General features: G+C 41.3%; 2 protein-coding genes across 17 annotated transcripts in view; both read left to right on the top strand.

The window, feature by feature from the left end:
• The first annotated feature begins 917 nt into the window (after nt 1–917).
• ZC3H11A (zinc finger CCCH-type containing 11A) overlaps nt 918–25,116 on the top strand; it is a 57,897-nt gene continuing 33,698 nt past the window's right edge. Inside the window, exons 1-6 of one of the 16 annotated variants that reach the window (XM_032288831.1) lie at nt 918–1,089; nt 1,582–1,786; nt 6,889–6,942; nt 7,886–8,315; nt 19,591–19,789; nt 21,838–21,957. In XM_032288831.1, coding sequence (XP_032144722.1) covers nt 19,736–19,789; nt 21,838–21,957 — 174 coding nt within the window. In that variant the 5' untranslated portion in view covers nt 918–1,089; nt 1,582–1,786; nt 6,889–6,942; nt 7,886–8,315; nt 19,591–19,735. Of the gene's footprint in view, nt 1,090–1,581; nt 1,787–6,888; nt 8,316–19,590; nt 19,790–21,837; nt 21,958–25,116 lie in introns of those variants that run through there. The other 15 variants (XM_032288837.1, XM_032288840.1, XM_032288827.1 and 12 more) reach the window with 15 other exon arrangements.
• Nucleotides 2,626–7,185, top strand: ZBED6 (zinc finger BED-type containing 6). Its single transcript, XM_032288825.1, has one exon. The coding sequence runs from the start codon at nt 2,813–2,815 to the stop codon at nt 5,747–5,749; it is 2,937 nt and encodes a 978-aa protein (XP_032144716.1). The 5' UTR covers nt 2,626–2,812; the 3' UTR covers nt 5,750–7,185.

A 25,116-nucleotide genomic window follows, 5' to 3' on the forward strand; every position in this document is an offset into this window, starting at 1 on the left:
CACTTCCATGTATTATCTTTTTTTTTTTTTTTTTTTTTTTTTTGACGAAGTCTCGCTTTGTCAGCAGGCTGGAGAGCACAGGTGTGGTCTAGGCGCACTGCAACCTCCGCCTCCAGAGTTCAAGAGATTCTCCTGCCTCAGCCTCCCAAGTAGCTGGGACTACAGGCGCAAGCCACCATGCCCAGCAAATTTTTGTATCTTTAGTAGAGATGGGGTTTCACCAGGTTGGCAAGCGTGGTCTTGATCTCTTGACCTCGTGATCCGCCCGCCTCGGTCTCCCAAAGTGCTGGGATTGCAGGAGTGAGCCACCACGCCCGGCCACACGTATTACTTTTGTAGCCTCGGGGAAAAGGTAAAAACATTCCAAAGGGAAAGTGCGGGATAATGTTAATAATGAAGCAGGGAGGAGACAGCTAATTGCGATCTCCAAGCAACCCTCTGGAATTTTGTCATGAGCATGAATTACTTTTCCAATACACAAATTTGCTTCAAGAAATCAAAGAAACGTCCCTAAAGCCCAATTTCACTTCTTCAAGTAAAAAACTAACAAATCCTTCTACATTGCATGCTTAGGAAAAGTAGCGTATTTCTAAATTAAATGTATACATGGTTTGGGAGATTTACTCATTAACCAAATGCTTTGGTAAGAATAAACTGGGCGCTTACTGAATGGTAGATTCAGTTCCTGCGGCCCTCCCGCTTATTACCGCATTTGATTTAAAAACAAAAACAAAACGTTGTGAAAGCCGGCTTCCAGGCATTCCCTGGAGAGGAAGGGACTCCCCTCCCCAGCACCTCCCCTCCCACGTGACCCTGTGACCCGGAGCAGCCATCTTAGGCATCGCCTCATAGAGGAACTACATCTCCCAGAACCCTCGCGCCCTGCGTCGTGCTGGCACTTTTACCGGCCGGGCCTTAGATCGGAGCCTGTAGCCGGGCGCCATCTTTGACGCTGGCAGTCTTGGTTTTCTGCTGGTGGTGCTGCTGCTGGGAGGACGACGGGCGGCAGCGGCCAAGCAAGAAGAAGGACGTGGCAGCAAGCAGGAGTCGGGGATAGTGTCATCGGTTCGGTAAAGTTTCTGTTCTCTGGTAACTAGACCCGTTTTTTGATTCCCGGTTGGCTTGGGGCCGGGGAGGTGGGGGAGAGGGCGAGGGGAGTGGCAGCGGCCTCCCCTCGCCCCTCGGTCGAGGCCTATCCCGGGAAGTCAGAGCGGATCCTTCAGCCTCGCCGTAACAACCCCTCCCCCCACCTCCCGGCCGCGGCCCTCGCCGGGGCGGGCTGGGAGCCCCAGTCTCCGGCTCACTTTTCCCATCCTCCCCGCCTCCACCCCCTTCACCCCACCCCCACGGCGCCTGCTCCTTTCCCAGCCAACCTTCCTCCCCTCCCCCACATCCGGTTTTGCTAATCTGGGGGAGCCCGGAGGAGCCCCCGAAAGCCGACTGTTCCCCCGAATCCCGGAGAGAGAACTGACACTAGATTGCTTTCTTCCGGGCAACAGTTTCTCTAGTTTAGCGGACCCTCACTGCCTAAATCAGACTGAGTGCCGGGCGCTGAATTTACCAACTCTCATTCCTCTCCAGGGTCCCACTACTTTGGAGCTTGTCTCAAACTCCACATACAGAAAGCCACCGACCTTATTCCGGTATCCTACACCCATTCCCCACCCTCATTACACTCCCACCCCTGGCCCTCAGCGTCGGAGTCAAGAGCAACAGGGACACTTCCGTTCTCCTTGTAGGATTGGTGAAACCGTAATGAAGAACACCCCCTAAACTCCCATAATCGGTGCGGATTCCTATGGGGAAGGCCTATATTGTTGACATCTTCCAGGCCTTGGTTCTGGACCTTGAGAAGGTGGCTGTGGAACTAGAGATAGCGATGCTTTTTAGAGTAAATGTATGTAGGTATTGGGGGAAGGGGAGGGATCAATCGAAAAGAAATGGAAGTGGTTTAAAGTTCATATTTCACTTTTTGCTGTCCGTATAGCGTCCAACTTGTGAGTTACTTACAGGCTGTAAAAGCTTCTCCAGCCTAAAAATATCTGAAAACGAAACTTGGATTAAGTCTTGAGACAAACAGTACTTTGAAAATGCAGCATTTAATCTTGTTTTAAAATTTTATTCTCAAAGCATTTTTTTTCCAGCCACTCACATTTTAAAACGTTGTATTACCTTTAGTTAGAACTGAAAGGGCTCAACTAGCATTTGCTGTGACCAGTATGCGGAGTCTGTGTTAGCTTTCCAGAATTGACTTTTTGGGTTGTATTGGCAAATCACAGTCTTAAATGATGAATGTTGAATGGTGCACTATGTTTTTGTTTAAATGAAATTTCCTGAAAATAGTTAATTTCAGAATTCAGGGAAATTGATGTCGCTATCATGAGGCATCATAAAAAAATATATTTTAAAAGTTGAAGGCATTTCAAACAGATACAGCTTTTGATGAAGCAGAAAGAACATGGATCTGAGATTTGGAAGACCTGGCTTCTAGCTGCTGCTAACCAACTCTGACTCTGGGAAAAGGGGACTCGGTTCACTTCTGTAACATGAGGACACTGGACTATTTGAATTCAGAACTTAGAAAATTGGAAGGGACTTTAAAGCCCTCTAAGAAAGAGTTTGGGAATGTTCTCCATTGCTGTCACTTTTCCTCCAAAAATAACCTGGCTTGGAAGTTATTGGTCCAATGGGAATTTGATTCCCCGTAGAAATTGGAGAAAAGGTAATGCAAGGAGAGAAGAACAGCTGTGTTTCTGCTTGAGTAATAAATCCACTAACAGATTCTGGTACGAATTGTGGAGACATAAAGAGAATGAGTGTATGTACTTTAAGTGTACCAGTTTCCTCACTCTCTCCTGGCAGAAGATGCAGCACTTTTAGTGGTTCTGGAATTCTGGGATGTGTTCCTAGTAATTCTGACACAGATGAAGATGTGGTAGAGGAAAAGATGGTAGCAGAAGGAGTGAATAAAGAGGCAAAACAGCCTGCTAAAAAGAAAAGAAAGAAGGGTTTGCGAATTAAGGGGAAAAGGCGTCGGAAAAAACTGATTCTTGCCAAAAAGTTTAGTAAGGATTTGGGATCTGGGAGGCCTGTTGCAGATGCCCCAGCTTTGTTAGCTTCCAATGACTCTGAGCAGGATGAAGAAAGCCTTTTTGAGAGCAATATAGAAAAACAGATCTATCTACCCAGTACTAGAGCCAAGACCTCCATTGTGTGGCACTTCTTTCATGTTGACCCCCAGTACACCTGGCGGGCTATTTGTAACCTCTGTGAGAAAAGTGTCAGCAGGGGTAAACCAGGTAGCCATCTTGGTACATCTACTCTTCAGCGACATCTGCAAGCAAGGCATTCACCTCATTGGACCAGGGCCAACAAGTTTGGAGTCACTAGTGGAGAGGAGGACTTTACCTTGGATGTGTCTTTATCTCCCTCTTCTGGAAGCAATGGAAGCTTTGAATATATTCCTACTGATCCATTAGATGATAATAGAATGGGTAAGAAACGTGATAAGTCGGCATCTGATGCCCTAAGGGCAGAAAGAGGGAGATTTCTCATCAAAAGTAACATTGTCAAGCATGCTTTAATCCCTGGAACTAGAGCCAAGACATCTGCAGTTTGGAATTTTTTTTATACTGATCCTCAGCACATCTCAAGAGCTGTGTGTAATATATGTAAAAGAAGTGTGAGCCGGGGTAGGCCAGGGTCCCACTTAGGGACTTCAACACTTCAACGACACCTGCAAGCCACACATCCTATCCATTGGGCTGTTGCCAACAAAGACAGTGGTGCTGTTGCAGATGCACTGGATGAAGCTGAGACCGAGAGAAGTGATCTCTTGAGTGATACCTTGCATGGAGAAAAGTCTACGGGCAGCCAAGATTTAACAGCTGAGGACCTTAGTGACTCTGATTCAGATGAATCTCCTTTGTTAGAGGTTGAAAATAGATCTGAAAGTCCTATTCCTGTTGCAGAGCAAAGCACTTTGATGCGTGCGCAGGAGAGAGAAACAACACGTTGTGGAAATCCAGTCTCAAGTCAAATAAGTCAGGCAATTATCCAAATGATTGTGGAAGATATGCATCCTTACAACTACTTCTCAACCCCAGCCTTTCAGAGGTTCATGCAGATTGTGGCCCCTGATTATAGGTTGCCATCAGAGACTTACTTTTTCACTAAGGCTGTACCTCAGTTATATGATTGTGTCAGAGAAAAAATTTTCTTGACTTTAGAGAATGTTCAAAGCCAAAAGATCCACCTGACCGTTGACATATGGACCCATGACCCATCCACTGACTATTTTATTGTGACTGTACACTGGGTCTCTTTGGAAACTTCATCTTTTCTCAATAATGGCAGGATCCCCAATTTTAGAAAGTGGGCAGTGCTTTGTGTTACAGGTTTGGCTAAAGACTGTTTGATAACTAATATTTTACAAGAATTAAATGACCAGATTGGTCTGTGGCTTTCTCCAAATTTCCTTATTCCTAGCTTCATTGTTTCTGACAATTCCTCTAATGTGGTACATGCAGTCAAAGATGGTGGTTTTACCCATGTGCCATGCTTCCTGCATTGTTTAAATGTGGTCATTCAGGACTTTTTTTGTGAGCATAAAAGCATTGAGAATATGTTAGTGGCTGCTAGGAAAACCTGCCATCATTTTAGTCATTCGGTCAAGGCCCGTCAGATACTGCAAGAGTTTCAAAATGATCACCAACTTCCCTGGAAGAATTTGAAGCAGGATGAAACTGGCCATTGGATTTCTACCTTTTATATGTTAAAATGGCTCTTGGAGCATTGCTACTCAGTTCACCATAGTCTTGGTAGAGCCAGTGGAGTTGTGCTCACCTCCCTTCAGTGGACTCTAATGACTTATGTTTGTGATATTCTTAAGCCATTTGAGGAGGCTATCCAGAAAGTGAGTGTGAAGACCGCAGGATTGAATCAGGTGCTACCCCTAATCCATCATCTTCTCCTTTCCCTGCAGAAACTCAGAGAAGATTTTCAAGTCAGAGGTATTACTCAGGCCCTCAATCTGGTGGATAGTTTATCTCTGAAACTTGAAACGGATACCCTACTAAGTGCCATGCTTAAGTCCAAGCCCTGTATCTTGGCTACTTTGTTAGATCCTTGCTTTAAAAACAGTTTGGAAGACTTTTTTCCTCAAGGTGCTGATTTAGAAACTTATAAGCAGATCCTTGCAGAAGAGGTTTGTAATTATATGGAATCTTCACCAGAGATCTGCCAAATTCCAACTTCAGAAGCTTCTTGTCCCTCAGTTACAGTAGGAGCTGATTCATTTACCTCGTCTCTAAAAGAAGGCACCTCCAATTCAGGTTCCGTTGATAGCTCAGCTGTAGACAGTGTTGCCCTTGGAAGCAAAAGCTTCATGTTCCCTTCTGCTATAGCAGTTGTGGATGAGTACTTCAAAGAGAAGTATTCAGAGCTCTCAGAAGGTGATGACCCTTTAATTTACTGGCAGAGGAAGATAAGCATATGGCCAGCTTTGACCCAGGTTGCCATCCAGTATCTAAGTTGCCCCATGTGTAGTTGGCAATCTGAATGTATCTTTACTAAAAATAGCCACTTTCATCCAAAACAGATCATGAGTCTGGACTTTGACAATATAGAACAGCTGATGTTTCTGAAAATGAACTTGAAAAATGTTAACTACGATTATTCTACATTGGTTCGGAGCTGGGATCCTGAGAATGAAGTTGTTCAAAGCAATGAAAAAGAAATACTACCTTAGTTTCTTTTTCTCCATTTAAAATGGGCAACTTTTTGCTGTGTTACTGTATCTTAATAGCTATAGTTGTTAAATATAATCATTACTGTTTAGAAACAAACACATCTGGGGAAACCTGAAATCACAAAAGGGCTGAAAATTCCTCAGAGGCAATATAATTTTGATAAAATGAAGATTAAACTTAAAGATTTCATAGCTATAACTCAATGTAGCTAGCACTTGAAAATTTTGCTTATACCAATGAAAGAGAAAAGATTTTTAGTTTAAGAAAATATAGTGCAGCATTGAGAGGCCTTCGGCTTTCTGCCTGGTAGATTGAGCTTGTAATTGGTTTTAAGTAAAGTTTTCCCCACCATGGGAAATTTTATTGCTCTGAAATCAGTGAAATGAGAAAAAAAGTACACTCAGCTGGCATTCCTCCTGCCCCTGTTTTTGTTTCCTTAAAAGCCCTGATTCTTAATTACAACTTGGCAAAAAGAAAACCCATGAAATTGTTTTATATTTGCAAATTTCTAATTGCTCCTCATACTGGTCAGCTTTATAATTTCAAATTGTTGAGTGTGATAGTGTTACCCTTTATATTTAGAATTGGATCTTATATAAAAGGGAAATATTAGAAAACAAGTAGGAAAATATACTTTTAGTCTTTGAAATGCCTGTTTTAAACCTTTATAAAATAATATAAAAATAACAAGGATTGTGTAGGTACTTTAAAATAATTTATGGGTAAAAACATACTAAAACATTTGCAAGAATTGGAAAGGATTGAATGGGAATTGTAATGAAAGCCCTTTGAACATACTTGGAAGAATCCAGTAGATATTTCCCAAAGATCGTTTCTGTAATTTTAGGTAATCTTTTTAAAAGCATACTTAATGACCCATAATACTGTATTAACTATGCAGTTGTTTTGGCCATTGAATTCTCAATGAAAACTAGCAGTCAATATTTTTATGTGTTAGGAATCATTGGTGAGATGAGTGAATGGATCTCATTATCTTTAAAATCCCTTTCTACTCTGAAAGTATGTTTCGATGATTGAGTAGGAGGCCAGAAAATGATGACTTTTAGTAAAAGTCTATTAAAAGTTTCAGACTGAATAACTAATGTAAGATCCCAATTTTTCCTTTTTTTCATTTTAGATTTGGGGATATTCCCTGCCCAAAAAATTCGTGGAAAATTGACTAGTATTAAGTGTGAGTAAAAGGTGTCCACTTTTTTTTAAGTTTTGATTTTAGTTTTGTCTTGGATAGTATTTGGCAAGATTTAGCCTAGAAATTATGTAGTATTTATTACATAAGAATCAAAATTGCTTTGTTACTGGGCTGGTTTCAGAGTTTAGAACTCATTTCTATGTATCAAAATAGGATTTTTTGTTTTTGTTTTTGATTTTTTTTTTTTTTTTTTAATTCTTAAATGGTAAATATGCCATTGTGAAATGAAATCTCAACTCCAAAAGTTTACCCTTTTACTAACTGGAGTACATATATAATTATAAAGTCTTTAGCTGTAGCCATTAGTAGAAAAGAATTTGGACCTAGGCTGTATAAGCAAGCCTTTCCAGGGCGAATGTTTAATGGCAAACCAGTGACACTGGTGTTGATATAAAATAAGAAATAAATTTTCCCTTAGATAAAGCTTTCTGTGTTTTGACAGTGCCAATTTAGAATGGCTATAATGCTGCTCTGCCTTCTACAGCTTGCTGCACCACTCTGTAGTTACTCTATTACCATACGTTTCTATCTTTTTTGGTTAAATACTCTCTGATGATGATGATATATATACATACATCCATATTATACATATTGATAATATGTGTAAGGATTTACCTTCGTCTTTATTTTGTGGGCTGGGAAAAATTTAGTGTAACAATAACTTCATGATACTTTGGTATAAGAGTAAGTTCTTTATTTTTATAATGAACCCAAATCTAAAGTCTTTTATAGTGTATTTTAAAAGGGGAAACTTATCCAAATGTTTTATTTCTACACATTTGTGTATATGTGTGTGTGTGTGTATAAGCCAGTTAGTATATATCTCTATGTATATTTACATAAAACACTATATTTTTACATACAAGTATGCTTTTATTATACAGATAATAAAGATGGGGGAAGGTTTCTGTTTTTTTCTTAATAGGTGAAGAAATCTTGAAGACCAGAGATTGGATCTTACTGAATTTTGGTGGTTTTTTTTTTTTTTTTTTTTTTTTAATTGTTCAGCTATGGAAGATGGATTTTCTTTTTTCATAATCCTTTGACTCTCAAGTTCATCTTTAAATGAACTCTTTTTTTTGTTTTTTGTTTTTGAGGAGATAGTTGACCTTAGCTGTCTCCAGTCTGACAAAGGTTATTTGAATGGACTTAATCTTCCAGTAGTTGGGAGATGTTTTAAAAACACATGCTGTGTTTGAATTGTGGCTGAGAGGTTTTTTTGGCAATGTGAGGAGGAAAATTTTTTCTGCCTCATTATTATTAATTCATGGATTGAGTGTTGGTTCGACCTACAGGCGTAATAGATTGGAACTCAATGAAGACACAGACGTTCCTGTTGAGAGCAACCAGCTAATGTAAGTGGGGAAGCAGGCATTTTTCTTATGAAAGGAGTGAACATTATTGTCATTTAAGGGATAATTTTCATGGATCAGTAAGAAATTAAAAGGGCATTGTCTAGACATTTTTGCTTTTACATAATTGTTTACAAACTTTTAGTATTGGGATGGAAACATATCTTTCCCCCCTCCCTGCCCCCCGCCGCTGGAGTGCAATGGTGCAATCTTGGCTTACTGCAACCTCTTCCTCCTCAAGTGATTCTGCTGCCTCAGCTGGGGTTACATGTGTGCGCCACCACGCCTGGCTAATTTTTGTATTATTAGTATAGAGAGTTTCACCCTGTTGGCCAGGCTGGTCTGGAACTCCTGACCTAAGGTGATCCACCCGCCTTGGCCTCCCGAAGTGCTTAGATTACAGGCATGAGCCACTGTGCCTGGCCCGTATTTTTTCTTTGTTTTAATAATATATGTATATTGTAAAAAAGGTGAAAACAATATAGCCAAACTTAAACCCTCCTGTAATTTCATCTCCTTGGAGAAAAGCACTGGATTATTTTGTTTTGTTTTGAAACAGGGTCTTATGCTCTGTCACCCAGGCTGGAGTGCAGTGGCATGATCATAGCTCACTGCAACATCAAACTCCAGGGCTCAAGAGATTCTACTGCCGAAACCTCCTGAGTAGCTGGGACTACAGGCGCGCAGCCCTGTACCTAGCTACTTTTTAAAACTTTTTGTAGAGATGGGGTCTTCTTGTGTTGCCCAGGCTGGTCTCAAACTCCTGAGTTCAAACCGTGTTCCTGCCTCCACCAACCAAAGTGTTGGAATTACAGGCATGAGCCACCACGCTTGGCCTCCCATTCCTTTTTAAATAATGACTCTAGATGATTTTATAATCGAGTTCCAGTAATAAACTCATTGGGATTTTGACTTGAATTACATTCGATATGTGCATTATTTTGGGGAGAAGTAACTTATTTAATCCTCTGTTCCATTTATTCATCATCCAGGTCTTGTGTGCCTTAATAGTTTCATAGTTTTCTGGTTTTATTTTTAATTTAATGTGGACCTTACGTACTTCTTCATTTTCTTCCTGCATGTATTTTTATTTTTATTTTTATTTTTTTTTTGTGAATGGTACTCTGCCATCATCTGAATAATTGCTGCTGGCATGAAGGAAATTTACTGCTTCTTGTAGATTTTATATTTTTATTATTTTCAATTTGTTTTAGTTGGTTTTCTTTTTCTTTTTTTTTTTTTTTTTTTGAGATGGAGTTTCACTCTTGCTGCCCAGGCTGGTGTGCAGTGGTGCAATCTCAGCTCACTGGAACCTCTGCCTCCTAGGTCTAAGTGACGCTCCTGTCTCAGCCTCCTGAATAGCTGGGATTACAGCCATGTGCTACCACGCCTGGCTAATTTTGTATTTTTAGTAGAGATAGAGTTTCATCGTATTGGTCAGGCTTGTCTCAAACTCCTGACCTCAGGTGATCCACCTGCTTCAGCCTCCCGAAGTACTGGGATTACAGACATGAGCCACTGTGCCTGATCTGTCTCATCTTTTTAAATATATGTTTGTAATTTATGCCTTTTTTTCCTTTTGAAAAAATTGAGTAAATGTCCTATTCATTAAATATGAAGAAATATTCATTATTGATTATAAGATGTGATATTGAGGAAACCTCAGAATCAAAATATGATATAATAGAGATTTTTTTTTTTTTTTTGAGATGGAGTCTCGCTCTGTCACCCAGGCCGGAGTGCAGTGGCACGATCTTGGCTCACCGCAACCTCTGCCTCCCAGATTCAAGTGATTCTCCTGCCTCAGCCTCCCGAGTAGCTGGGATTGCAGGCATGTGCCACCACACCCAGCTAATTTTGTATTTATAGTAGAGATGGGGTGTCTCCATGTCGGTCAGGCTGGTGTCGATCTCCCGACTGTGATCCACCCACCTCAGCCTCCCAAAGTGCTGGGATTACAGGCATGTGCCCAGCTTCTTTTCTTCACTTTTTAACCATTTTTTCTTTTTTGAAATCTTTCAAAAGTTACTACAGGATTTTTTTTGTTCTTTACCCCTTTTACGCTATTAAATATAATGAGTTTCCTGATGTTAACTCATTTCTAGTTCTAGAATAAACCTTTTTGATTATGTAGTGTTTTGTTTATTATTTATTTTTTGAGATGGAGTCTCACTCTGTCACCCAGACTGTAGTGCAATGGTGTGGTCTCAGCTGACTGCAACCTCTGCCTCCCAGGTTCAAGCAGTTTTCCTGCCTCACCCTCCCGAGTAGCTGGGGCTACAGGCGTGTGCTGTCACACCCAGCTAATTTTTATATTTTTAGTAGAGACATGGTTTCACTATGTTGGCCAGACTGATCTCGAACTCATGACCTTGTAATCTGCTCACCCTGGCCTCCCAAAATGCTGGGATTACAGGTGTGAGCTGTCGCACCTGACCTTTTCATTTATTTTTAATTTTTATTTAGAGATGGGGTCTCACTGTGTTGCCCAGGCTGCTCTCAAACTCCTTGCCTCAGGTCAGTAATCCTTCCAAAGCTCTGGGATTACAAGCATGAGCTACCATACCTGACCATGTTACTATTTTAATATATAGCTGGTTCAATTTGCTAATGCTCTATTTAGGATTTTATCTGTATCGTAAATCAGGTGTCTGAAGCAGTTGTTGTAAACATTTTTAAAATTTTTATTTATTTGTTTAGAGAGTGTCTTGCTCTGTTGCCCAGGCTGGAATACAGTGATGTGATCAAAGCTCAGTGTAGCCTCAATTATTCCTGGGCTCAAGTCTTCCTCCAGCCTCATCCCCCTGAGTAACTGGGATTACAAACGTGACTCACTGTGCCTGGCTATTGGTAAAAATATTATGACTGTTTTTTGAGTTTGTAATATATGTGGCACAAAGTTTTGTTTTGCCTTGTTTTTTTTTTTTTTTTTTTTTGTAGAGATAGAGTCTCACTCTGCCTCCCAGGCTGGAGTGCAGTGATGTGATCATAGCTCACTGCAATCTCAAACTCCTAGGCTCAAGTGATTCTTCCAGCACAGCCTCCCGAGTAGCTAGGATCACAGATGCATGGACCATGCCCAGCTAATTTTTTTTTTAAATCTTTTTTTAGGAAGGAGACATGATCTTACTATGTTGTCCAGGCTTACTTATTTATTTATTTTTTTGAAAGTGGGTTTTGCTGTTGCCCAGATCAGAGTGCAGTGGTGTAGTCACGGCTCACTGCAGCCTCAACCTCTTGGGCTCAAGCAATCCTTCTGCCTCAGCCTCCCACTCCTTTACTGGAAATAAAGGCATGTGCCACCATACCCGGCTAATTATTTAAATTATTGTAGAGATGGGGGTCTCACTATGTTACCCATGCTGGTCTCAAATTCCTGGGCTCAAGCAGTCCTCCTGCCTCGGCCTCCCAAAGTGCTGGGATTACAGGTGGCTCACATACTTGGCTTGTTTTGTTCTTTTTCCACTTTTTTTTTTGAGACAGAGTTTTGCTGTTGTTGCCCAGGTGGGAGTACAGTGGCGCAATCTCGGCTCACTGCAGCCTTCACCTCCCGGGTTCAAGAGCTTCTCCTGCCTCAGCCCTCTGAGTAGCTGGGATTACAAGCATGTGCCACCATGCCCAGCTAATTTTTTGTATTTTTAGTAGAGATGGGGTTTCCCCATATTGGTCAGGCTGGTCTCGGACTCCTGACCTCAGGTGATTCGCCCACCTCGGCATCCCAAAGTGCTGGGATTACAGGCATAGCCACTGCTCCTGGCCTCTTTTTCTACTTTTATTGTGTGTGTTTTTTGTAAATTCTTTTTCTGAAGTTAGAATATTACTTTGAATATTTTTCAGAAGTACAAGTATATAGGTAGTGTACCTTTTGAGAATTTTTGTGTCTTAAAAACTTCTAAATTCTGAGCTATTCATGAAATGTAGTTTGAAATTCTAAATCTAAGGTCATAATCTTTAAATTCTGGATGAATAGCATTTTGTCTTTTGCCATTTAGAGTTTCAGATGAAAAGTCTAATAATGTCAGGTGTGATTTTCTTTCCTTTGTTGTCAGTCCTATTTTTCCTGGAAGTTTGTGTATTTTGTTTTTACCATTGGTATTCAAAAATTTCACCATGTCTGTATAGTAGAGATGCCTTTAAAGAAAAGTTCTGCCTGGCATTTGATGATCGCTTTAAAGACTCGAGTTCATCAAATTTAGGGAAATGTTCTTATATTGTTTCTTTCATAGTCTCTACAAATTCCATTCCTTTTTAGAATTCTATTTATAGAAATTGAGTTTTGTGGAATTATTTTCATTTCATTTACAGTTTCCCTCATAGTGACGTGTGTTGCTTTGGATTCTTGGAGATGTCCCATCAGTGATAGCTTGTAATTCAGTTGTTATGTTTTTCGTTGGTGTTTATCCTGCTCTTTGCTCTACTGATATCTGTTGTTGAGGGTAGGAGCTGGAAATCTGAGTTTTTTTTCTTCTTCTTCTTTTTTTTTTTTATTTTTTTAAGATGGGGGTTTCACCATGTTGGTCAGGCAGGTCTTGAACTCCCGACCTCAGGTGATCCGCCTGCCTTGGCCTCCAGAGTGCTTGGATTGCAGGCATGAGCCACTGCAGCCGGCCTTTTTTTTTTTTTTTTTTTTTAAGATGGTGTTTTGCTCTTGTTCCCCAGGCTGGAGTGCAATGACGTGATCTTGGCTCACTGCAACCTCTGCCTCCCGAGTTCAGACGATTCTCCTGCCTCAGCCTCCTGAGTAGCTGGGATGACAGGCATGCACCACCACATCTGCCTAATGCCTTCTTAGTTTTTGAGTCAGTGTTTGCTGTTGTTGCCCAGACTGGAATGCAATGGCACAATCTTGGCTCATTGCAACCTCTACTTCCTGGGTTCAAGCAATTCTCCTGCTCAGTCTCCCAAGTAGCTAGGATTACAGGCACATGCCACCGTGCCAGCTACTTTTGTATTTTTAGTAGAGATGGGGTTTTACCATGTTGGTCAGGCTGGTCTTGAGCTCTTAAGCTCAGCCTCGGCCTCCCAAAATGGTGGGATTACAGTCATGGGCCACCACACCCAGCCCAAGTTTACTTATTTTTTAAGCTTTGTTTTCTTCCCACTCTTTTTTTCATAGTGGCATGTTATTTGTAGCAATGCTATATCCTTTAAAACTTGCTGAAAGCATGAAGATTTTAAAATAATGTCTCCCTTTTCCTACATTAACTTCTAGAATGTGGGTTGAGAAAGGTCCAATTGTTTTTCTTGGCTTCATATTTTCAGTTATTTTCTGTTGACAGGTCATGGTGGCTCATACCTGTAATTCCAGCACTTTGGGAGGCTGAGACCAGTGGATCACTTGTGGTCAGGAGTTTGAGACCAAGTGGGCCGGCATGGTGAAACTCTGTCTCTACTAAAAATACAAAAATTATTTTGAAGCCACTTCAAATGCTAAAGGAGCAAAGAAAAAAGAAAAATAAAAAGAAAGAAAAGAAAAGAAAAGAAAAAGAAAATTAGCCAGCGTGGTGCCAGATGCCTGCAATCCCAACTACTCGGGAGGCTGAGGCAGGAGAATCGCTTGGAACCCAGGAGGTGGAGGTTGCAGTGGGCCGAGATCGTGCCACTGTACTTCAGCCTGGGCAACAGAGCAATTCAACATCTCAAAAACAAATAAAATAAAAGTAACCAGGTTTTTCTTGAAAACCTGCATACTGTTTTTCCTTTTAAAACTTAAAAAAATTATGGATATGCGTCTTTGTTTTGTATTTTTGCATGAGGTTGTATTTATTATAAAGTCACTGGAACATCATTTCAAGGCTGAAGTGGGTTTTTTTTTGTTTTTGTTTGTTTGTTTGTTTTTTCCTAAAAAATGAGGTCTCTCTTTTGCCCAGGCTGGTCTTGAACTCCTGACCTCAAGTGACTTTTTTTTTTATTAAACTTTTTCCTTTGTTGCATGTATGTCTTAAAATTATTCAGATATCTATTTATTTATTTATTTATTTTTTAAAGGCACAGTCTCACTGTCACCCAGTCTGTAGTGCAGTGGTGCAATCTTAGTTCACTGTAACCTCCACTTCCCACGTTCAAGTGATTCTCCCACCTCAGCCTCCTGAGTAGCTGGGACTACAGATGCATACCACCATGTCTGGCTAATTTTTGTACATTTTATTAGAGACGAGATTTCACTATGCTGGCCAGGCTGGTCTCAAACTTCTGACCTCAAGTGATCCATCCACCTCCGCCTCCCTAAGTGCTGGGATTACAAGCATGAGCCACTGCACTGGACCTTAACTTTTATTTTAAATTCAGGGATACACGTGAAGGATGTGCAGCTAAATGTGTGTCATGGGGGTTTATTGTACAGATTATTTCATCACCCACGTATTAAGCCTAGTATCCGTTAGTAATTTTTCCTGATCCTTTCCTTCCTCCCACCTTCTATCTTCTGATAGGCCCCAATGTGTGTTGCTCCCCTCTGTGTGTCCATGTGTTCTCAGCATTTAGCTCCCACTTGTAAGGGAGAACATGCTGTATTTGGTTTTCTGTTTCTGCATTAGTTTGCTGAGGATAATAGCCTCCAGCTCCATTCATGTCCCTGCAGAGGACATGATCTTTTTCCTTTTTATTGGTTGCATGCTATTCCATTGTTTTTCTTTTTTCAGACTTCTATTTTGTTGCTTCCCATCCTCACCAGCATTTAGGGCAGTCAGTATTTCGGATTTTAGCCTTTGTAATTTTTTTTGTTTTTTTTGAGACGGAGTCTCACTCTGTTGCCCAGGCTGGAGTAGAGTGGCATGATTTCTACTCACTGCAGCCTCTGCCCCGGGTTCAAATGATTCTCCTGTCTCCACCTCCTGAGTAGCTGGTTTACAGGCATGTGCCACCACGCCCAGCTAATTTTTGTATTTTTAGTAGAGACGGGGTCTCACCATGTTTGCCAAGCTAGTCTCAAACTCCTGACCTCAAATGATCCACCCGCCTCAGCCTCCCAAAGTGCTGGGATTACAGGTGTGAGCCACTGTTTCTGAATGGATTTTAGCCATTAGAAAAGGAATTCGCCGCTAGGCGTGGTGACTCATGCCTGCAATCCCAGCACTTTGGGAGGCCGAGGTAGGCGGATCACCTGAGGACAGGAGTTCGAGACCAGCCTGACCAACATGGAGAAACCCCATCTCTACTAAAAATATAAAAAATTGGCCTGGCATGATGGCACAAGCCTGTAATCCCAGCTACTTGGGAAGATGAGGTAGGATTATCACTTGAACCTGGGAGGCAGAGGTTGTGGTGAGCCGAGATTGTGCCATTGCACTCCAGTTTGGGCAACAAAAGTGAAATTCCATCTCGGAAAGAAAAAAAAAAGGATTTTACAATTCCTAATGATATGTTTTGTTGGGCAAGTTTTCAGATGCTTGTTTTCCATCTATATATCTTCTTTGGTGAGGTACTTGTTCAGATCTTTTGCCTTTTTGAATTGGGGGCTTTTTTCTTATTTTTGAGTCTTTAAGAGTTACATATTTTATTTATCAGACCTTATCAGTTATGTTTTGCAAAGGTTTTCTCCCAGCCTGTGGCTTTTTCATTGTTTTAACAGAGCATTCACAGAGCAGAGCTTTTTAATTTTAATGAACTCCAATTTAATGGTTTTTTTCCCCTTTTTTTTTGTTTTATTTTGAGACGTAGTTTCGCTTTTATTGTCCAGGCTGGAGTGCAATGGCATGATCTCAGATCACTGCAACCTTTACCTCCCGGGTTCAAGCAGTTCTCCTGCCTCAGCCTCTCAAGTAGCTGGGATTATAGGCATGCACCTCCACGCCTGCCTAAATTTTGATGGTTTTTATTGAAAACCAATTTATTGCCAGGTATGGTGGCTCAAGCCTGTAATCCCAGCACTTTGGGAGGCTGAGGTGGGTGGATCACGAGGTCAAGAGATCGAGACCATCCTGGTCAACATGGTGAAACCCCGTCTCTACTAAAATACAAAACATTAGCTGGGCATGGTGGTGCATGCCTGTAATCCCAGCTACTCAGGAGGTTGAGGCAGTAGAGTTGCCTGAACCCAGGAGGCGGAGGTTGCGGTGAGCCAAGATCGCGCCATTGCATTCCAGCTTGGGTAACATGAGTGAAACTCCGTCTCAAAAAAATAAAATAAATTGGTTTTCTTTTATGTTTAAGTTATTACATATTTTATTTTTTGTGAAAAGTGTAAAATCTGTGTCTACAATTGTTTTTTTATATGTGGATATCCAGTTGCTCCAGTAACATGTTGAAAAGATTATCCTTTGCTCCTTTGTCAAAGGTCATTTGACTATGCTTGTAATCTATATTAGTTTCTTAGGACTTCCATAAAAAAGTGTCACAAATTGGGTGGCTACAGAAATTATTGTCTCATAATTTTGAGGGTGAGATGTCTAAAAAGATTTCAGCAGGGCCATGCTCCCTCTGAATCCTGTAGAGGAATGATCCTTTCTTACCCCTTCTGGCTTCTGGTGTTTGCTGACAATCCTTAGCGTTCCTTGGCTTGTAGACACATCACTCCAGGCACATGGTCATCTTTTACTTGTATGTCTTCTCATCATGTTCCCTCTGTACATGTCTGTCTCTTTCATTTCAAGCTGGCAGCATTTTTGCTAAGATGGTTGCCTGAATCTAGGCACACACCTAATTGCCAACAAACTGTTGTCCACCCATACCCTTTTCTCTACACAGCATACATTCTTGTTTTTTTTGCAATATGCATACGCTGAGAATTTTCCAAATCTTCAAGTTCAGATTCTTTACCCCTTTTTGCTTAATAGTTCTTGCCTCAGTATATCCCTTTCCTTGCATTTCACTATAAGCAGCAGGAAAAGCCTAGACTATTCCTTCCACACTTTGCTGAGAAATCTCCTCGGCTAAAACCCAAGCTCATTGCTTTCAAATTCTGCTGTCTGCCCAACAGAACACAATTCTAAGTTCTCTGCCACTTTATAAAAAGAATAACCTTTCTGGCTGGGCGTGGTGCCTCATACCCGTAATCCCAGCACTTTGGGAGTCTGAGGCAGGCGGATCACCTGAGATCAAGTGTTTGAGACCAGCCTGGCCAACAACGTGAAACCCTATCTCTACTAAAAATACAAAAATTAGCCATACATGGTGGTGCAAGCCTGCAATTGCAGCTACTTGGGAGGCTGAGGCAGGAGAATCTCTTGAACCTGGTAGGCAGAGGTTGCAGTGAGCCGAGATCATGCCATTGCACTCCAGCCTGGGTGACAGAGCAAGACTCCATCTCAAAAAAAAAAAAAAGAATAAACTTTCCTCCAGTTTCCAATAACACGATCGTCATTTCTGACTGAGACCTCACCATAAATACCTTAAGTACCTTTAAATGTTCGTATGACTTAGCAGCAGTTTCTTCCATTCTTCAGGCCTTTTCTATCAAGCACATCAAAGCTCTTCCAGCCTCCACCCATAACCCAATACCAAAGTTACTTACATATTTTTAGAATTTTTTTTGGTTTATGTTTTTGTTTTTTTTACAGCAGCAGTCACTTTTTGGTATGAAACTCTGTAATGGCTGTATATTGTCACATTATGTGAATATACCATTATTTTTGTTATTTATTTATTTTTGAGACAGAGTCTTAACTGTCGCCCAGGCTGGAGTGCAATGTGTGATCTCGGCTCACTCAGCAATTTCCATCTCCCGGGTTCAAGTAGTTTCCCTGCCTCAGCCTCCCGAGTAGCTGGGACTACAGGTGTGTACCACCATAGCCAGCTAATTTAGTTGAGATGGGGTTTCGTGCTGTTGCCCAGGCTGGTCTTGAACTCCTGACCTCAAGTGATCCACCAGCCTCCACCTCCCAAAGTACTGGGATTACAGGTAAGCCACTGTGCCTGGCCATATATCATAATTTTTAAAAGATAGTTGCCCTGGCTCGTGGCTCATACTTGTAAGTCCAGCACTTTGGGAGGCTGAGGCAAGTGGATCACCTGAGGTCAAGAGTTCGAGACCGGCCTGACCAAAATGGTGAAACCCTGTCTCTACTAAAAATGCAATAATTAACCGGGCATGGTGGCAGATGCCTGTAATCCAAGCTATTTGTTAGACTGAGGCAGGAGAATTGCTTGAACCCAGGAGACAAAGGTTACAGTGAGCCAAGATCATACCATTGCACTGCAGCCTGGGTGACAGAGCGAGATTCTATCTGGGGGCAAAAAAAAAAAAGGTCTCCACTTCTTTTTTTTTTTTTTTGAGACGGAGTTTTGCTCTTGTTATCCAGGCTGGAGTGCAATGGCGCGATCTCGGCTCACCGCAACCTCCGCCTCCCGGGTTCAGGCAATTCTCCTGCCCCAGCCTCCTGAGTCGCTGGGATTACAGGCACGTGCCACCATGCCCAGCTAATGTTTTGTATTTTTAGTAGAGACGGGGTTTCACCATGTTGACCAGGATGGTCTCGATCTCTTGACCTCGTGATCTACCCGCCTCGGCCTCCCACAGTGCTGGGATTACAGGCTTGAGCCACCGCGCCCGGCCGATTATATACTTTTGAAATAACAAAAATACTTGCAAAAATATTTGAACTTTTTCATTTAGCTGAAGCATTCTACTTTATCAGATTTTGTTAGCAAGTATCTTGTGTTAATAATCTAAGTTCCATTAATAATCTAAAATGTATGTAGAGTCATGAGACTCAAATTGATAGGTAAATACACACACACACACACACACACACACACCCCACCCCCCCACCCCCACCCCGTAGATGAGGCTAGGCAAGATGATGGGAGGCCAAGGGAGGAGGATTGCTTGAGGCAGGAGTTCAAGACCAGACTGAACAACATAACAAGATCCTGTCTTTACAAAAAAAATTTTTTTTAAATTAGCTGGGCATAGTGGGTTGTGCCTAAAGTCCTAGCTACATGGGGGAATCACTTGAGCCCAGGAGATCAATGTTGCAGTGAGCTGTGATCCCATCATTGCACTCCAGCCTGGGCAGCAGAGTGAGACACTGTCTCTAAAAATAATTAAAAATAAAATGTAGATCTTTAGTTAACAATGCTTATTTAATTTACAATGCTGAAACCGTGTAAAAAGCGTCATAGAGAATGTAAAAGAAAGAAGGGCATGGCCTTTCTAGCCTAAATTTTACATTGTAGATGGGAAAGTATAGTATTCACAATCAGTGTGTTTACAAGGCTCTGTATAAGCAAGTTTGTATTAATAAAATTTGATTTTAACAGTATGATCTCATTAGCCATAGTGATTTGAAGGAGGAAGAATTTACCTGAAATGTTTTAATCCGTTGTCTCCTCACTTTAGGATTACAGTTGAAAGACAATTTCTGTGATTGAGTTGTCATTTGGAAGATTAAACCCATTTCACGAGGACTTGGAGCCTGGTCTTTGCTTTGAGGAAGCAGTGGCTTGTTACCAAAAGCCACTTCTGATCTTAGACTCTACCCGGCATGCCTAATCAAGGAGAAGACTGCTATTTTTTTTTCTATTCTACATGTACCAAAGTAAGAATTGACATCTTTAAACCACTTCTTTCTACAACGTAATAGAATTTGGTAATATTTTCCCAACATTTTAAGTTGTTTTTATTATATATTTTGTTTTGCCCAGGTGTTTATTGTTGGCTGTCAGTTTTTAAATGAATAATATATTTAGAAGAATTCTTTGTTTTTTTCCCTTCATTTTATGTATAATAAATTTTTCAATGTTCTACAAAAGTGAAAAGATATGTGACATGTAGGCATCATTCAGTGCTCAGAATTAATCTGTTCAGGGCGCCTATGGAAATGGGGGCACTTTGACATATGCCTTACAAACTTTGATTTTATATACTTCGTAGTAAATGAGTGAGTGGATTGTATTGTACTTCCAGAAACTGTCATGGGTTGAATTTGACTTCTTTCTTTTCCTAGATTTCTTGCTGAGTACTAAGAATATGGAGCCATCGTTCTAAATATGCTTTTACAGTTTTTTTTGCTTTATCTTTGTCAGAACTTCTGTTTTTCTGCTTGATTCTTTTGCAGCTCTATTTGCATATATCTACTGCTTTCTGTAATTTTACGTTGTTAGAAAAACTTGCTCTTCAGTCTTCTTGATATTGTGGGTTTTTTTTTTTTTTTTTTTTTTTTTTTTTTTTTTTTTTGAGACAGCGTCTTGGTCTGTCACCCAGGCTGGAGTGCAGTGATGCGATCTCGGCTTACTGCAGCCTCTGCTTCCAAGTTCATGTGATTCTCCTGGTCAACCTCCTGAATAGCTGGGATTACAGGCATGTGCCACTATACCCAGCTAATTTTTGTATTTTCAGTAGAGACGGGGTTTCGCCATGTTGGTCAGGCTGTTCTCAAACTCCTAACCTCGTGATCTTCCTGCCTCGGCCTTCCAAAGTGCAGGCATTACAGGTTGGAACCACCGCGCCTGGCAATATTCTGTCTTAAATGATGAGTTTTGAGCAAAGCAATGATAATTTTTTTTTTGAGACGGAGTTTCACTCATGTTACCCAGGGTGGAGTGCAATGGCGTGATCTCGGCTCACCGCAACCTCCGCCTCCTGGGTTCAGGCAATTCTCCTGCCTCAGCCTCCTGAGTAGCTGGGATTACAGGCACGCACCACCATGCCCAGCTAATTTTTTTTGTAGTTTTAGTAGAGACGGAGTTTCACCATGTTGACCAGGATGGTCTCGATCTCTTGACCTCGTGATCCACCCGCCTCGGCCTCCCAAAGTGCTGGGATTACAGGCTTGAGCCACCGCGCCCAGCAATGATAATTTTATGTTACCTATAGCAGTTTGCACAACAGTGGCATTTTATTTCAGATATTTCCATTGCATAAAGTATGCAGTGAAGCACAGTATGTTAATTATATTTAAATTTTATTTGCTTTCTGATTTTCCATCAAAAGCTAAAGTTACAGAAGTCGAGACGTCAGTTGTGAAGATGAACTGTAAAATATGTATTTTTTGTTTTGTTTTGTTTTCTGAGACAAAATCTCACTCTGTTGCCCAGGCTGGAATGCAGTGGCTCAATCTTGGCTCACTGCAACCTCTACCTCCTGGGTTCAAGCAGTTCTCCTGCCTCAGTTTTCCAAGTAGCTGAGACTACAGGTACATCACCACGCCCAGCCAATTTTTGTATTTTCCGTAAAGATGGGGTTTCATCATGTTGGCCATGATGATCTCAATCTCCTGAACTCGTGATCTGCCTGCCTCAGCCTTCCAAAGTGCTGAGATTACAGGCGTGATCCACAGCCCCTGGCTTAAAATCTATTTTTAAAGAATACCTAACACTCCTACTTGTCTTTTTCAACCCTTTCTCTCATCTTGTGTCACTCATGTCAGATCAAATGAAGGATACTGTCTAGAAATAGGTTATGGGAAATAATACATTCGTCGCTCTCAGTTTGTTCCTGTCATTCCATCTCCGTTGTTTTCTACCACACCTTTCTTTTCTTACTCATTTGTGCTTGTCTAAACTCCAGGAGTTCTTGTTACGGATATTTTACCTGGGATGTATTTCGATGCTACAGTTCTTTTCTGTGTTCTCTTTTTGTTTATAGGGTGACAGCTGCCCATTCCGTCACTGTGAAGCTGCATTAGGAAATGAAACTGTTTGCACATTATGGCAAGAAGGGCGCTGTTTTCGACAGGTGTGCAGGTTTCGCCACATGGAGATTGATGTAAGTTTTTTATTTCTGTTATAATAAGTAGCTTAGGGTCATGGTGGACCAATAAAAAATATAGGTACAAAAGTGACTTTAAAAAAAATATATTAGGCCGGGCGCAGTGGCTCATGCCTGTAATCCCATCACTTTGGGAGGCCGGGGTGGGCAAATTATGAGGTCAGGAGTTTGAGACCAGCCTGACTAACATGGTGAAACCCCTTCTCTACTAAAAATACAAGAATTAGCCAGGCGTGGTCATGTGTGCCTGTAATCCCAGCTACTCAGGAGGCTAAGCCGGAGAATCGCTTGAACATGGAGGTGGAGGTTGTATATGTACAGCAATGAGCTATAATCCCAGCCTCCCAAAGTGATGGAGTACAGATGTGAGCCGCCGTGTCCGGCGAATGATGTTTTTGTTGTGTATGATCCTGTGGCACACAGTTTTAATTTTCTCATTACTGGTCATGTTAACTTTGATCACTTGATTAAGATGGTATCTGCCAGATTGCTTCATTATAAAGGTTTTCTTTTTATAATTAAGAAATATTTTGTGGAGAGGTACTTTTAGATCCTTTACTCCACTTTTCATCAAACTTCAACTTTTTCTTAGTTATTTATGTGAATTATTGCAAACTTGTGGTGTTGTGGTTTGGGTCTGCATCCCCACCCCAATCTCATCTCGATTGTAATCCCCATGTGTTAAGGGAGGGACCTGGTGGGAGGTGATCGTATCATGGGAGCAGTTTCCCCCATGCTGTTCTTGTGATAGTGAGTGAATTCTCCCAAGATCTGATGGTTTAAAAGTATGGCAGTCCCTTTGCTTGTGCTCTCCTGCTGCTGTGTAAGACTTGTTTGTGCCTTGCATCCTCTGTAAGTTTCCTGAGGCCTCCCCAGCCATGCAGAACTGTGAGTTAGTGTAACCTTTTTTCTTTATAAGTTATTCAGTCTCAGGTAGTTCTTCATAGCAGTGTGAAAATAGACTAATATATGTGGTTTTCTATTTTAATCAGTGTGTCGTACTCTGTTACTTTCATTACTGATTTTTTATGCTCAAGTTGACCCAGATTTGGCTAGTAGGAGCCTTTCAAGCTGATTTTTGTGTCCTTTTGATGCTTTACATCTTTCTTTGAGCATCTCTGCTTTTTAGCCTGACAAGATTCTCCAGGCTCATCCAGTACCTTTCTTACTTCAGCCCTGGATTCAGCCATTGATCCAAGATACCCTGGTTTCTTTTAGTGAAGAATGGTATATAGAGGTTAAGATTTGGGTTGCTCCTAGAGTTTCATCACTTTCAGGTCCTCTCAGTGGAAGGAGCTAAGGAATATATAAATGTATACACTTACAGACATTTACATCATTAGGTATTTAACAATAGATACATAGTGTTAGAAATTATGGATTCATATAGATGCATCCAGTTCATCAATACCACAGGACTTAGTCTAGACTTCTCCTTTTTCATACTTGTAACTCTTCTCCAGAAGTAAAAAACTTGGTTTCCATTGTTCATAATAGTTTTATTTATTTAATCAGTCTCCTAGTAGAAAAACTAATATTGTGTCACAGACCCTTCCTTCCTCTCAGGCCCTGACATGACACACGAAGCTTCGCCACAGGGATACCTTTCTCACCATGTTTCAGCTCTAGTACCCTGTGCTAAGCCTCCTTTCTTGCTTAACCATAGGAGCCTTTTCCTCACCCTTCTTGGACTCCAGCATCCTACTTTTGACCCCCAACCCTATCCCTATAATGGATACTGTTTTCACATCCTTGGGCTGTGATACTTTGTGCTGGGCAGCCCTCCCATGTGAGATGCTGTCCTGATCCTGCTCACATACTCCAACTCTACTCCCTTGGGAGCACCCTGCCTTCCTCACCCCACTTTGTCTTTGTTGCCCATTCTAGGCTGACCCTACGTAAGTATATCTTCTTCATCCTGCATTGGGATCTTTTCTGCACAAAACATTGCTAACCCTGCTGAGGCTCAGCACTTGTCAGGGTACCCTCTCACGCACATGTCCTCAACCCTCCATGGGTTCCGGCACCCTATGCCAGTTCTACACAGTCATGTGGTTGCCTTCCTCATCTCAGTCAGGCTTCAATTCCCTGCTCTGGGCCACCATGTCCTTTCCTCCTCCCGTGTGAATGCCTGCCTCCCTCAGCACCATCTAATGACTTTGGACTGAATTGTTAGGGCAAGACTAAATGCAGTTCATATGCCTGGGGTCAGCTACTCCAATCTGGCTTCAGCCTTCTTGTCTCTTAACTACATTCTAAGCTACCTATCTTGCAAATAGCAGCAAATATCCAATTGATAAAGGAGTACTCTGCAACTTTTATGTTTTATGTTATAACATGAGAAATCATATTATAACATTGTTAGTGGAGTGTATATATTGGCAAAACACCTATGAAGGGTATGTCAGTGTCTCCAGGAGCACCTCTTTATTTATAGATTCTCTAGCATGTACCCAGAGTTGAGATATATTACGGCAATAGAGTAAGGATTCACTGTCAGATCATAAAAGAAAAAGATACAGGAAGAGTCTGGAAGAATCCATGTGCCTGTTTTTTTATGCTCAATCCCTTTAGGGGTGACAAAGAGCACACACTTCTCCCAGTGCTGAAAATGCAGCAGTGCATATATGGTGTTTCTGCCCAGGGAAATCCATTAGAGTTTCAGCATTCAGAATTTTCATTGGTGCTGGCCACGTAGGCACCCTTTACCAAACATGTACCCAAATTCTAGACTCCCAGAAGGAAGGCAGATGTTCAGCATTAACCATAGTGTTTGCACAAACAGTCTAGACATACTGAGCCTTTTCCCTTCTCCACTTCCAATTAACTTAGTTAGGAGTGTTATAAAAGCCAGTTCCCAGAGGCTAGCTAAGAGCATGCCTTGCAAGCAGGTGTTTCTAAGCATAGCAGTCTCAGAGCTACTATGTTAACTCTTTTTTGCACAGAGGCTTATTGGCTGTATTGCTTGAAAGAACTAAATGCTTATATTTTTTACACATATGTATTCACCTGCAAAATAAGATGTGTGCAGAATTACTTATTGTAATTTGTAATAGTAAAATATTGGAAATAACCTAACTGTCCTTCATTTAAAATAAAGCTTTGCTACATTCATACATTGTAGTGCTGGGCAGCTGTTAATAAAAATTTTAAAGG

The sequence above is a fragment of the Sapajus apella genome, unplaced genomic scaffold, assembly GCF_009761245.1.
Source record: "Sapajus apella isolate SASKATOON/1434 unplaced genomic scaffold, GSC_monkey_1.0 scaffold22, whole genome shotgun sequence".
Classification (NCBI taxonomy): domain Eukaryota; kingdom Metazoa; phylum Chordata; class Mammalia; order Primates; family Cebidae; genus Sapajus; species Sapajus apella.

Bases quoted from the DNA above. Each gene is read 5' to 3' on its own strand.
- ZBED6 (XM_032288825.1), top strand. From the start codon at position 2,813: ATGAGTGTATGTACTTTAAGTGTACCAGTTTCCTCACTCTCTCCTGGC.